This window comes from Haliotis rubra, unplaced genomic scaffold, assembly GCF_003918875.1.
Source record: "Haliotis rubra isolate DU_JTF1 unplaced genomic scaffold, ASM391887v1 Scf33, whole genome shotgun sequence".
In the NCBI taxonomy this organism is placed as follows: Eukaryota; Metazoa; Mollusca; class Gastropoda; order Lepetellida; family Haliotidae; genus Haliotis; species Haliotis rubra.
Genome location: NW_025767002.1, coordinates 1,020,203 through 1,034,957, shown reverse-complemented (window position 1 = coordinate 1,034,957; position 14,755 = coordinate 1,020,203). Strand labels below are relative to the sequence as shown.

Here is a 14,755-nt window from a genome sequence, read left to right as displayed (position 1 = left end):
CATCATGGCTTCAGAAATATTATGGCTGCTTCACAAGTTATACTTTCACAACATTTATGAACTCCTGACATCTTTTCAGGTGATGATATCGATTCCATTTGGGTTGCTGAGTATGTCAGGAGTGAAGAGTGATGTCCAGAAATGTGCAGCACATCTGAAGACCTACTTGCATAATACTCTGGAGACGACCCTGACCTCCTTGCCAACACAAGTGACCAGTTATTGTGGACGCACCTCCATCATCAAAACAGCTTCAGGGTAACAAGTTCAGAATGGACCTGCTTTGGATCACTCAGCTACCAACCATCTTCTGGGACGTGTGTGGATGAGCCCAGCACGAACAAAGGCAAAGGTATGTCAGTAATACCAGAGACGTTCTCTGTTAATACGTAGAGGGTTATGTCCGAGTAACTGTCCATTCCTTAAAAATAATGGAGAGTTACGAGGATATTACCCTACTTAAATTACATTCAAAGTATTGGGATTATTTCTGTTATCAAAAATAAATGTCAAAATGACAAAATGAAGTCTTTAATTTGAAACTGGTACACATCGCACCATTCCTGAAAAGTAATGGAGCGAGCAGACAATGGAATGACGTCACAAATGTAATATAAATAGAGATTATTACACAAGCAAGTGTCGTACGACTTATATGAAACAAGTGTGACATTTTGTATTGCCCGAGCGGGAGCAATACATAATTTTGCACGAGTTTCGTATAAGTAATATGACACACTTGCGAGTGTAATCATTTCATTTTTATCCAGTTATGTATGTGAAGATCAATCAGAAAATATTAAGTTTACGGTAATGAAAATCCCACAAGCACAAAAACTGGGTCATGGCGCAAAAATACTTGACAGAGTCAGTGAGTAGGTTTTACTTGTCAAAATAGTGCACACATACTACTCCAACTTCTAACTATAGAATATAAGAAAGCTATAATGTGAATATTGTATCTGAAAATGAACAGCATCAGTATATATTTACAAAATAATTAATGTATTGACATTGTTATCATTACTGACCTAACAAAGTATTTGGCATTGAAGATCGTACAAGATATCAGGTAAGTGATGCGTCATATTTTGACCAATCAGCTGCGGCTAAAGTCATATGTGCACATGTGCTCAAACTGAAAATATTAAATCTCCAATTTTCAACCATATGGATAATAAATAATTATACCTGATCACAGAACAAGCCTCAAGGTTGTCCATGTTTCAAAGATTACAGACCCTGGTTTATTTTACCGATGTGTCTGAATGAGTGAGTGAGTGAGTTAAGTTTTACATCACTTTTAGCAATATTCCAGCAATATCATGGCAGGGGACACCAGAAATGGGCTCCACATATTGTACCCATGTAGGGAATCAAACCTGTGTCTTTGGCATGACGAGCGAAAGTTTTAACCACTAGGCTACTCCACTGCCCTGTTATCAAATGACATGGTTGTTATTTTTATTTACCCTGTGACATGTAATTTCCACAACACAAGGTTTCCACATGTAATTCCTACTATGTGAAAGTCAGATGACATCAAACAACCCTCTTGGTAATGCATCAGTTGTGAGTTATGGAACTGGTTTCGTTACTTTTCAGGAACTTCATATTGAGGGTTCATGTATGTTGTTCCAGATAGACCTCCCCGCAGGAAACGCAGCTCAGTCCGCAGTAACTTGAAGATCCACACCTTCAACCAAGACAACACCCCGCGATGGAACGCCTCTGTGCCCCTGTGTCAGGGTGAGTACAGGGGAGAATTGTGGGAGAATATATATGACAGAACGCTGGAATAATTGGTTATCTGAGAATAGCTTTTTTTCCTGAAGAAAAACATCCAAAAAAACATATTTAATCATCCTGGGCTCCATTTCACAAAGCAATCAAAGTGCTAAGGTGATCGTAACTCCCATACTTTAACACAGACTTGCAACAGTTGTAGCACTAAGGTGATCGTAACTCCCATACTTTAACACAGACTTGCAACAGTCGTAGCACTAAGGTGATCGTAACTCCCATACTTTAACACAGACTTGCAACAGTCGTAGCGCTATGATCGCTTTGTGAAACGGGCCCCTGGAGGTTCCATGTGCACCACGTGCTCAACATTTGCTGACATCAACACCGATAGATGTGTCCCACCATTGCTGATATTAATATTAGCAGCTGTACCCCACCATTGCTAATATCAGAATCGATAAAGGTGTCCTACCATTGCTGATATCAACAGCGATAAATGTGCTCCTGTATTGCTGATGTCAACACTGATAGCTGAGCCCTGTCCATTGCTAATACCAATGCTAATAACTGGTCCTACGCCAAATACTGTGTCAGCACAAAGACCAACATCATACCCTAATTTAATAGTATGAATTTTTTTTTTAGAATTGTCAAACTAATTTCTAAATAGAAGCCTCAAGTACAAAAATCCAATATATACCATCATGCCCATTCTGTAATATTACCTGTTTATGTGGGTGTGTTTGCTCTTCACACAGACACACAGGCCCCGGTGTCCACTGACTGCCCCTCAGGAAATATGGAGGTGGAGCTGGGTCCCAACGGACCAGTCCCTGCCAACATCACGCTGCCAACATTCTCTGACAACTCGGGGGCCACGCCCACTGTCATCTACACTCCATCTGACTTCCGACTACCCTACCTCTTCACTAAGGTGAGAATATCACCTTATCAGGTGTTGTCCTGTGTGTAGTGTGACTGTTATATAGTGTTGCCTTGTCTCCTGTGTGACTGTACACTTGCCCTATATCTAGTTCAGCTCTGTTATAGGGAACTGTGTGTGTGTTGTGACTGTACACTTGCCCTATATCTAGTTCACCTCTGTTATAGGGCACTGTGTGTGTTGTGACTGTACACTTGCCCTATATCTAGTTCACCTCTGTTATAGGGCACTGTGTGTGTGTTGTGACTGTACACTTGCCTTATATCTAGTTCACCTCTGTTATAGGGCACTGTGTGTGTTGTGACTGTACACTTGCCCTATATCTAGTTCACCTCTGTTATAGGGCTCTGTGTGTGTTGTGACTGTACACTTGCCCTATATCTAGTTTACCTCTGTTATAAGGCATTGTGTGTGTTGTGACTGTACACTTGTCCTATATCTAGTTCACCTCTGTTATAGGGCACTGTGTGTGTTGTGACTGTACACTTGCCTTATATCTAGTTTACCTCTGTTATAAGGCATTGTGTGTGTTGTGACTGTACACTTGTCCTATATCTAGTTCACCTCTGTTATAGGGCACTGTGTGTACAGACTGTACACTTGCCCCTATATCTAGTTCACCTCTGTTATAAGGCACTGTGTGTGTGTGTTGTGACTGTACACTTGCCCTATATCTAGTTCACCTCTGTTATAGGGCACTGTGTGTGTTGTGACTGTACACTTGCCCTATATCTAGTTCACCTCTGTTATAGGGCACTGTGTGTGTTGTGACTGTACACTTGCCTTATATCTAGTTTACCTCTGTTATAGGGCACTGTGTGTGTTGTGACTGTACACTTGCCCTATATCTAGTTCACCTCTGTTATAGGGCACTGTGTGTGTTGTGACTGTACACTTGCCTTATATCTAGTTTACCTCTGTTATAAGGCATTGTGTGTGTTGTGACTGTACACTTGCCCTATATGTAGTTCACCTCTGTTATAAGGCACTGTGTGTGTTGTGACTGTACTGCAGTGTTGCCCTATCTTTAGCCACGTGTTGAATGTGCTGTGTGAATGTAGTAATGTGTTGTCCGAACTCTGTTACAGCTGTGCTACATTCAGATGTTTGTACTTTGTGCTCTGTTACGGAGCTACATGATGGCCCAACTTTGTTCCAGAACATGACAGTTACCGTTGCTGCCACTGACTCCATGGGAAATGTAGCCACCTGCCCCCTCCATGTGTTCCTCGTGGGTGAGTGGTAGAGTTACTCATGCATTGTTACACTGTAACATTCGGTATTCATGCATTGTTTTGACCCTGTACACTAAATGTATTCTGGGGCATTGATGAACCAGAATTACTGCACGATGAGTCCGTCCCCTGTCATGTTACACTACCAGGGTTCTGCTGTAGGTCTCAAGGGTGTTGGGACTTTTTACCTGGAATCCTGAAAAAAGCTATATGAATACATGTATAAAACAGTCTGATCATTTCTGACTTAAGTTGAATGAACCGTTATCTTTATTCACATAAATGATCTGATCTGAAAGAAATGTATGCATAGTCAGTGATAAATAACATTAAGTTTTTGTAATGTAACAATGGAGTTCTGTATTGTTGTCATTAAACAATGTATCATGTTATTAATCATGGGTCAGGGAAGTACTGTGGGTATCTGAGTCCCACTCAGGACCCATCCTCCCCTGTACCCACCTTCCCCAATAAAACAGCCCTAATACGGTCAGTTCCCAGGGTCTAGATTTTCGAAGCTCTCTTAGCGCTAAGATGGACGTAAGTGCCATTCATTAACATTAACTTACAACGATCTTAGCGTTAAGGGTGCTTCGAAAATCTAGACCCTGGAATATTAATGAGTGCAGCGTTAAACAACAAAATCATCAACAATTCGATACAGATTCTTGTACTGTTGTCAAGCAACGTTACTTGACAAGGGTACAAGAAACTGCATCGAAACGTAACTTGCAAGAAATAAAGAAGTTGTTATCCATAAAGTTTGTCTATATTGTACTTCCAAACACCTAGACTGTCACTCAAAGAGGAAACAAAACCATCCATTCTGATCTGTATCTAACCTCCATGTTGCAGACGTGACTCCACCCACTGTCGTCTGCCCCAGCTCTATTGTGGTAGAACTGTATGACTCTGACACACAGGATGTTCAACTGAGTTTCCAGTCCCAGCCAATCAACGCCAGTGACTACAGCGGAATTGAGAGAATCGAATACTCACCACCAGAGGGCACTGTCATTCGTATGCTCAGGCCTATTGAATTAACTGCCACGGTGTACGATAATGCTGGCAATAAAGCTACCTGCTCTTTCGTATATGAAGCTCAACGTAAGTTGACCACAAAAATATGGAAATATTTGCCAGATTAAAATATTTCATGCATGTAACATAAATATGAAAATATAACATGTGTTAATAATAATAATAATAGGCCATTTATATAGCGCCTTTCCACGTCACAGGGATATGCTCAAAGCACTTCCTGAACTCAAGTTAAAACTATATACAGCTGGCAGGTACGGATGATTGGAAGTCACTTGTAGAGGAGAAATAGATGAGTCTTTAGTTGTGTTTTGAATGTACTTAACATGGCCACTATATCAGAAAATCACATAGTCTCTGGAACAAAAGTCCATGAAAAACATGATTTCTTTGAAGCAAGGTGTACTTCAAAGACTGTACACCAGGAAACCCTTTTGACTTGTCTTTTTCGAAAATCCTCCTGATCATAATTCGATAACATTTTCAAGTGATGTATGTATATCAAAAAGCAAGAGTTTTGCAAAGATTTTATTGTTTTGTGTTGTATTGTCATTTATATGTTAGTTAATGAATAGTATATTTTTCACTGTTCAGTTCAGTCATAAGAAACTCCAGTATACTGAACAAATAATCAGGCTTGTGATTTATTCACTGTAACATAGTTATTAACATGAATTGAAAGAAATATCTAAATTAATGAAGACCTCGTGAAAACTATCATTGTTTGCTATCAAATCGATTTTATTGACTCTGAACTGAATTCTGAGGGTCACTCATAAAACTTGCGTCAAGCTTGACTCGTATGATAATATTTTGAGAGTCTTTTACAAAATTGTTGCGTCAAATACGCAGGAATCACGCGTCATGGAAAACCCTGTCAGCTTTAACTGAAACATATATCTCATAAACCTCAGTCCTACTCTGATGTAATGCCTATCAATATCAAGGCTCCTAGGTAAATATTGGATGAGCAAATTAGCTTTCTAATATGGTTCAAAAACGTTTTGATCTCACATTAAATAAACAAAAAATAATCAAAGGAAATTATTACGCTAAACAAGTCAAAACATTGATTACACAACTGTCTCATTTCCTTTGAGACCAACTCATTCAACTGGATATATAGATATTAATCAGTATTATTTGATACATCTAATCACTTGTATATTGCAACACTACGCTCCTACTAATCCTTGCAAACACGTGGGTGCAGCGTGCTCTGTTAGCGGTCTTTCACGACTTTGATATTATATCAATCACATTGTGCGTTTCAAAAAATATGTTTAATAAGCGCAAAGAACACATAACAGGTGTAACCAATGAGCCAGATGAATTGTGAATCATTGTAAGACCTCTTCTAACAGGGGCAGTCTGCGACGTCTTCGTTAACGACATGCTGCTTAAAACTTCGACATAAAATATAGAATTACGATTTTATTAAACTTTAAGATTAAGATTAATTTGTAAGTACCATTTGGTTATTAAGCAAGGAATTCGAATTCAGTGTAACCATAGTTGTTTGTAGTGTCTCATTTCACTTTCACACGAAAAAATTCAGATCGCTGAAAAGTAGGTCATTGTCTGAATTTTAATGACTCCCAAATATTGAAAATGACTCCCAAAAATAAATACTGTGGGTCACCATGACTCTCTTTTTTCAAAGTCTGTGTAAAACCCTGAGCTGATTGGTTTGTTGTTCAGTCAGTACAATGGGGCTATGGGTTATCCCTATCTTGTCCTGAATATATTAGTGTGATATCCTTTATATCCCCACAGCGAGGGAGTGCCCTGAGTGGTCCCTCCCGACCCCCGAGGGTGGGGACAAGGCGTGTACAGGCTCTGTGGAGGGCAACAAGACGGCATTCAGCTGTCACCTGCAATGTCCGTCGGGGATGGACTTCGTGTACGAGCCTCCACTGCAGTATATTTGTGAGCTGGGCGGGACCTGGTTTCCTCATAACATTGTTCCAGACTGTACAGGTGGGTTAAAAATCGTTGTTTCTTTCTGCAGTATGGTTTATGATCCAGTCTTTTGTCTATTCAACTCTCACCCATGAAGATCCGGGTAGAATAGGTCTTCAGCAACCCATGCTTGCCACAAAAGGCTTACTATGCTTGTCGTAAGAGGCGACTAACGTGATCGGGTGGTCAGGCTCGCTGACTTGGTTGACACATGTCATAGGTTCCCAATTGCGCAGATCGATGCACATGCTGTTGATCACTGGATTGTCTGGTCCAGACTCGATTATTTACAGACCGCCGCCATATAGCTGGAATATTGCTGAGTGCGGCGTAAAACTCAACTCACTCACTCACTATTCAACTCTTCATAGTTTCTGCAGTCCCAGTGAAGATATGGATTAAAACTGACCTTTGGCAACCAATGCCCATCTGTGGCTTAGTTTATGCATGACATGGTATCCCAGCTGCATAGCTAATGCTCCTAATATCAATCACTGGATTGTCTGATCCAGACAGTTATTTTTAGATCGTCTTCATATAGTAATAACATTGCTGAATCTCACATTGAACAGCAAACAAGCAAAACACTTTCAATGTAATTATTTGTTTGTGGCAAGTATTATAATTAAGGGTGTAGATATTTGAATGAGGGAGAACTGACTACTGTAGGTATAACATAATATTGCAGTACCCAAAAGAGAGTACCTTCACCGAAACGTCACACTCATTGCAAAAAAGAAGTTAACTGTCCACAGAACTTGGTTTTCCTTCATCTTTACAACTTCTAAAATGCCTCTCAAAGAACCCAAAACAGAGGTGTGATTTCAGTCATAAAGATCCATCAATATTCTGGCCATATTGTGGATGACAAAGAAGAGTTTGGTTGAGTTTCTTTAGGTTTATAATACCTACCACTACTAACTGGTACTTTCTTTCTCCAACAGACAAGGTCGCACCTGATTATGACCTTGACCTTGACTTTGAGTTTGAGTATGATGGCAACAACAGCGAGAGTTGCGTGTTCCATCTCAAAGACAAGATCCTGGAGGTCCTGGGTCCAGTAATCACAGAACCATGTGCTGCCGCGAACGACTTCCTCAACATCACCGCCACCTACGCCATGTCGATAGAAACCACCAAGGTCAGTGTGATGGCAGCAGGCTCACTGAACTGGCTCAATGTTTCAGCTCAGTGGCAGCTCCAGAGGTCGAGTCAACATAGGTTCTGTGAATAGGTTCTACAGAGGTTTTTTCAGTTTGTTCTGGGGATGTCACGGTCTTAAAGGGGCACTGATCCAGAGTGATTAATGTTTCTCGCCAACAGTCTAATTACGAAGCCAAGCCAGTACCTGCTCTCTCGACCGTGACGGACAGGGGGACTGGGCTACTCAAGGGAGAAAAACAACAACAAAAGCAACAACCAGTCCACACGGAAATTGCTCTGGATCAGTGCCCCTTTAATCTGTTCCCACTACCACTAAACAAAGATCTAAGATAGATGCTTGATGGGCATTTAGAAGTTGGGAGGTAACACAACAACATATGGTATGGATTTACAGCTTCTTTCATATCTTGAAAATCAATACACAATTAGAACATTAACAATACATAAATAGGTTCATAAGTATTAACAATGTTTATGGAGCTTGGAGATTGCCTTCTGATTGTTGGTAATATCAATCCAAGTCCAGGTATGACTATTTAAGGGCTGTCATGCAGTTGGAATATGAGTGTGGTGAAATTGGGTCCTATCGTCTTTGAATAAGTTAATTGAATATATCTGGTCTATCATGTTTCAAAGTCCTTTTGGGATGGTGGAGTAACCTTGTGGTTAAAGCATTCACTCATCATGCTGAATACACAAGTTCAATTCCCCATGCACATGGGTACAATGTGTGAAGCCAATTTCTGGTGTCCCCTACCATGATATTGCTAAAAGCGGCATCAAACAATACTCACACCCTCACTCACTCAAAGTCCTTTTTACAAGATATCAGTGTTTGGCCATTGAGTTCATATAGAAATCTTGAAGAGATTTATTTTCCATCACTGCAAGCAAGATGAAATCTGTACCTTTTGTGAAGTTAATATGTTCTGATTATGACATGTTGGTGTGTTTCACTGTAGGTCACTGTAATAGTCAAGGTCTACATACAAAAGGTCCAGCCCACAGTTCCTCCATACTATCTGGCCTCAGCCTGTGGAAAACTCATCTTGGAGCAAGCAAATACCACTAACCTTGACATTCATATAGAGGGCTGTGGCAACGCCACCTACAGGCCACCGTGTACAGGAGGGGGAGATAATCAGTGTCCACCTGGACACATCCCAAGGAATGACTATTGCTGTAAGTAATTTAAATTTCTCTATTTGCTGTGTAATTGGTATTCACAAGTGATGTTAGTGCTAAAACATGTAATATCTGTACTTACATGTGTAAACACTGATAATAAATAGTTGTGGCACTATGGCCCTGGTAGTTTGATCTGCACAAAATATTGATGAAATGGTTGCTCTTCATTAAAAATGCCCTGCTATAATGAAATATTGTTGAAAGCAGCATAAAAGTTCTGTTAGACTAATTCTTAGACTCTTAATATATATATTTTTGATTGTAACAAATAAACCCATTTATTTTGAAAGGACAACCTGGAGAAATCTAGACTTGCTTCATTTAGGGCTTTAGCATTGCAGGGAGAGATAGGCTGTAGGGGAAAATAATATGATTCAGGGACAGGGAAACTGACTAAAGTTCTGTATATGACTTTGTAAATTTTATGTGAAACATGAATTCTGCTTGTATTTTATAACTGTTAATCAACATCAGGTGGTCAATTGGTTCAAACATCACTAAGTAGGTCCATACTGACCTGGGCCTCCTTTCACAAAGCACTAAGGTGATCGTAAGTCACTTAGGTAACCTTAGTGCAGTGTTGAAGAATGGGAGTTAAGGTTAACCTTAGTAAAGGTTGCTTCGTGAAGGAGCCTCAGGTATATATGTTTTGCTCGTATCTTGCAGTGGAATGTACGAGAGGCACGTTTGCAAACCTGACCTCTGGTCAGTGCCAGAGCTGCCCGAAGGGCTCCTACCAAGATGAGGCCGGGCAGGCATCCTGTAAGCCATGTGGTACAGGGACGTCGACGGAGCAGGAACAGTCGGTCGAGGAGTCTCAGTGTATAGGTGAGCACCAAGGCAGAATGTTACCACCATCATGTGCTGTAGGTCCATATGGTTAGGTAAATGATAGTTCTTCAGTATTCATGGGGGTAAAATTCATGGCTGCAAACTTTAAATTTATATAAAATTCAAAATTTAAAAAGTAAAATTTAAAATGAGGACCATTTGTACCAAAATTTGTCCTAGGAAGTCCATGTAAAGTTAAGTCAAGTAAGCTTGTGTCAGGACTAGATGTCTTCAATCTAATTTTTCTACAATAAACATAAATACAATTTATATGCTGAAGAACATTTCGGGTATGTTCTGATTTTGGATCAATCTACAACCTTTGACCATTTTTAATTCTTGTGCATCTCTGAATCTACATACTGTTGAGCAGAATCTTGTTTACATCTTTTTATGATGCAAATAAAGACAATGTCCTGGTAAATAAACCGATGTGAAACCCCAGATACCCCCCTGATCTATGTATGGCTGTTGCAGCACAATGTCCCCCTGGGGAGTCCTCACAGTCTGGCTTGGTGCCGTGCAGCCAGTGTGAGAAAGGATGGTACCAGCCTGACACTGGTGCCACTGAGTGTGTAAAATGTCCAGGTGACCAGTCAACACAGGAACCAGGCGCTGACGCAGTTGATAAATGTTTCGGTGAGAATTCTTTTTACATCTTGCTGTATTGGTTCTGTGAAGGTTTGATGATGTCTTGAAACCAGTCCAATTTCAAAGTACAGTGGAATCTGTCAAATCCGAACTCTTTGTAAGCCGGTTTTCTCCATAATCCGGACTACTCTTTGAGTCCCGCAAAATTGTTCTTAATTTATCATTAAAGCTTGCTTTATTATCCGGACTCTCTCAATTACGGATAATGGACTAATATAACAGTCCCGAAAATCAACTCTCAATGAGAACAATGCTTTGTAATCTGGACGTAGCTGACTAAAATAACACTCTGTTGAATAAACATCTCCGTTACTTCTGTTCTCAATGGTTAATTATTTCTATGAACACAAGCCTACCAAGCTTGATTGGTGATTATGAGATGGAGAATGTGTTTAACTGTGACAAAACTGGACTTTTTAAGCGATTTACCCTACAAGACAGAGCCCATGCTGCAAAGGGTGGACAAGTTTCAAAAGAGAGACTTGCGGTGCTTTTGTGTGGTAACGGACAAAAGTTGACTAAACCGCACTGCTTTATAATCCGGACAAATGAGTCTGTCCCAGGCCAGTCCATAATAGACAAATTCCACTATAGTATAATCTATTTATAGCCAATAGCCCTGATGGTATACCCTTTTTGTTACACATTATTTGTTTTCAAGTGTTATCAAATAGCATTTAGATGCTAAATGTAATCTAGTCAAGCAATTATACAATACAGTAAGTGATCACTTAGGTATATATGTGTCAATAAGATCTATATAAAAAATTGAACAAATAACTTCTATATGACCGTAAATAATTGTGACATGTATATATTTCCCATAATGAAGCATGGTGGTTGCACGATGCCCTGTGCATAACTTATAAGTGACAAATGTGCAAAGTTAATCAATGTGAAGCAACGGAAGCTGCTTGAATCCTAAGAGTCTAGGACTTTAGATCTTTGCCACACTTAGGCACATGTATCACATATAGTGTGGAGTGAGTGAGTGAGTGAGAGTGAGCCAGTGAGTGAAGTTTTACACAGCTTTTAGCAATATTCCAGCAATATCATGGCAGGGGACACCAGAAATGGGCTTCACACATTGTACCCATACCCATATAGTGTGTCAATAGTAACCTTGTTTGAAACAGGCCCTGTACACCCAGCAGTGAATGGGTACCCGATAGGATGAGATGGTAATGTGATTGTAAATCTCACAGATTGCTTGGGTTGTATACTTCCCAAGGAGTTGAGAAATATAATTGGATGCACACTGATACACAGATGGTGTTAATGGTTTTGCACTTTGAGCATGCAACAACATATGGCCTAAAGTGCATTATTAATATGCCCTCATCAGTATTATTATTTTTCACCCTGTGACTACTCCACCTCCAGGTGAGTGCCGACCGGGCTACGTGAGCTGCTGTGGGGTGGAGCCATGTTACCCCTGCCCCAAGAACAGCTACAACGACAAGTACCGCAGCACCTATTGCATACAGTGCCCTAGGAACACCGTCACCATTGGCGTCGCTAGCAACAGCAGCACACAGTGCATCAGTAAGATCATCATCCCTTTTCAGGAAAACTCTGAGCAATGGAGTCCTAAGCTATAACTCTGTCCAAATTAATTGGTTTCACATACAAATCCCTTTGCTTAATGATGAATTGTATGGGGGTGAAATTTGACAGAAATATGGGAATATCTACAGATGGTATTTGATAACATATATTTTAAATTGTTTTTCAGTTGTGGATCAGTGTGAAGGTCACAGCTGCATAAATGGTGCCACCTGTTTGAACAATGATACCTTCTACACCTGTGATTGTTTACCTGGATTCACAGGTACGTGGTAGCACATTGGACACATTTATTACAATCCATTTCTGATGACAAATATGCCAATTTCGTCATGACATTAATATGTTTAATTTCATAAACTTGTCAATAATATGTTGTAATTCTTTAATCAGCTTTTGGGATTGTTCAGTGATGAAATACTTTTACCTTGGTTTAATCTTAAGTTTGCAGAATTTAATTGTTTTCAAACCATGCCAGGTTGATGCCTTTGACATAAAGTCCTGTAAAGAGCGTGGGGTGATTTCAAACAGTCATGGCTACGTTATACCTGGGACGAAAAAATATACATTTTCCACATATATTTCTGATTAATAAGTACATATTACTGTAAAGAAAATATGGTAAATTTGTTGAACTGGACCCAGGGTGTAATTGTATCAAATTTGCATAATAAATTTGAAAATCATTACCAGGGTTTAATGAGTTTATTAATCCAGATGACACCATATCTTGACATGAATCTTAATGGGTATATTTCTGTGAACATATTTTATGTTGATGTAGGCTCCTTCTGTGAGATTGACATAGATGACTGTGCATCTAAGCCGTGTGTTAACGGTGGTACCTGTGAGGATTCTGTCAACAACTTCACCTGCTCTTGTCCACCAGGTACGTGTCAGGTAGTCTGTCTGTTATCTGTTGTTGTTTACTGACACTCTCAGTAATATACTATTCACAATTTGCTAGGGATCAAATCATTTATTCAACAGAAAACTATGATGTGGGTTCAAATTTGGTTTAAATATCTAAGCCTATTGTAAGCATGGATCCAAATTTTCAGTATGTCATTTCATCTTGTGGATACCATACCTGCTATTGACAGGAGTTGTGTACTTATCAATGACCCATGCCATGATTTGCAAAATGGTTGATTGGTGCCATGAAAACCATTTTTATGGTTATTCGTGTATCAAGTGTGTACGGTTAGTATAAAGTGGCTGTTTGTCTAAAGATGTGTTACCAAATCATCATTTATCCAGTTTTAAATGGATACAATTTCAAATTATAAATCTATGTTTAAGTAAATTTGCTAATTTTTGTGATCCTTAGCAAAGTGTGAGCAGTAAATTCCAGCTGTATGAAAGCAGTGTGTAAATGATCGAGTTTGGATCAGACAATCCAGTGATTGATATCATGAACATCAATCTACATAATTGGAATATGATGACATGCATCACCAAAGTCACCGAGTCCTGTCTATCAGACCCTGTTAATCACCAAATAGGTGAGGTGAGGTGAAATTGGGTTTAAAGTCGTGCTTGAGAATATTTCGCTCATATGCCGACGCGCATGCGTGTGTATGTGTATGTGCGGCTGCTTGTACTAGCCCAGACTTAAGCTGGTTTTATAGTGCTAGCCCACTGAGATACCATGCCGCAGTGAAGCATGAATACCCCACTCAGACACATTATACCGACTCGAGCCGACCAGTCCTTGTACCCATTAGTGCTGAGCGCCAGACAGGGACCAACAAGTACCATATTTTAACTTCTTTTGGTATGACGCGAGTCGGGGATCGAACCTTTCGATCTTCCGCTCTCTGGGCGGACGCTCTAACCACTTCACCACGGAGGCGGTCAATCACCAAATACAACAAGCTAGTTGATGAGGATAACGTTTGATAAATGTTGCCCCTTATGTTACGATCCAACTGTGTCATAATTGATTGAACAGATGAAATTCTTGCCTGTTTGTTCCATAAAAACATTTTCCTTATAATAATCAAAATGATTGTAGCATAAATGTAGTCTGACAAGTTGAATCATGAATATTATGATTTTGATGAATAAGAAATAATTAGTTACTAATTTCTGTTCTTTTGTCATTCACATTTTGCTGCATGTTTTTTGTAAAAAATGTAAATGTTTCGATATTTTATCAATATTTTATCATATGTTAATCAGTAGTTTTAAGGAAAGTTTTATACCTTGTTTGAAAAAGACTCATGGGCTCACATGTCATGTGACAGGATATCATGGAAGCCACTGTGAGATGGTGACGGATGAATGTCAGCCCGACCCATGCATCAATGGCATCTGTGTGGATGAACACCTTACATTCCGCTGCGAATGTTATGAGGGCTTCCAGGGGCACCTGTAAGTCATACAACTTCTGTTGTTTTTCAGAACATAGTCTCAATTAAAGGGC

At 39.8% G+C, this 14,755-nt stretch overlaps 1 protein-coding gene across 1 annotated transcript in view; it reads left to right on the top strand.

The window, feature by feature from the left end:
* LOC124284103 overlaps positions 1 to 14,755 on the top strand; it is a 156,665-nt gene that overhangs the window by 98,759 nt on the left and 43,151 nt on the right. The window contains exons 31-45 of the mRNA XM_046720161.1: positions 80 to 258; positions 297 to 352; positions 1,642 to 1,749; positions 2,505 to 2,680; positions 3,849 to 3,924; positions 4,780 to 5,031; positions 6,742 to 6,945; positions 7,872 to 8,068; positions 9,054 to 9,273; positions 9,946 to 10,107; positions 10,588 to 10,749; positions 12,145 to 12,306; positions 12,497 to 12,592; positions 13,112 to 13,216; positions 14,577 to 14,703. Of these exons, the coding sequence (XP_046576117.1) occupies positions 80 to 258; positions 297 to 352; positions 1,642 to 1,749; positions 2,505 to 2,680; positions 3,849 to 3,924; positions 4,780 to 5,031; positions 6,742 to 6,945; positions 7,872 to 8,068; positions 9,054 to 9,273; positions 9,946 to 10,107; positions 10,588 to 10,749; positions 12,145 to 12,306; positions 12,497 to 12,592; positions 13,112 to 13,216; positions 14,577 to 14,703 (2,282 nt within the window). The remainder of the gene's footprint in view (positions 1 to 79; positions 259 to 296; positions 353 to 1,641; positions 1,750 to 2,504; positions 2,681 to 3,848; positions 3,925 to 4,779; positions 5,032 to 6,741; positions 6,946 to 7,871; positions 8,069 to 9,053; positions 9,274 to 9,945; positions 10,108 to 10,587; positions 10,750 to 12,144; positions 12,307 to 12,496; positions 12,593 to 13,111; positions 13,217 to 14,576; positions 14,704 to 14,755) is intronic.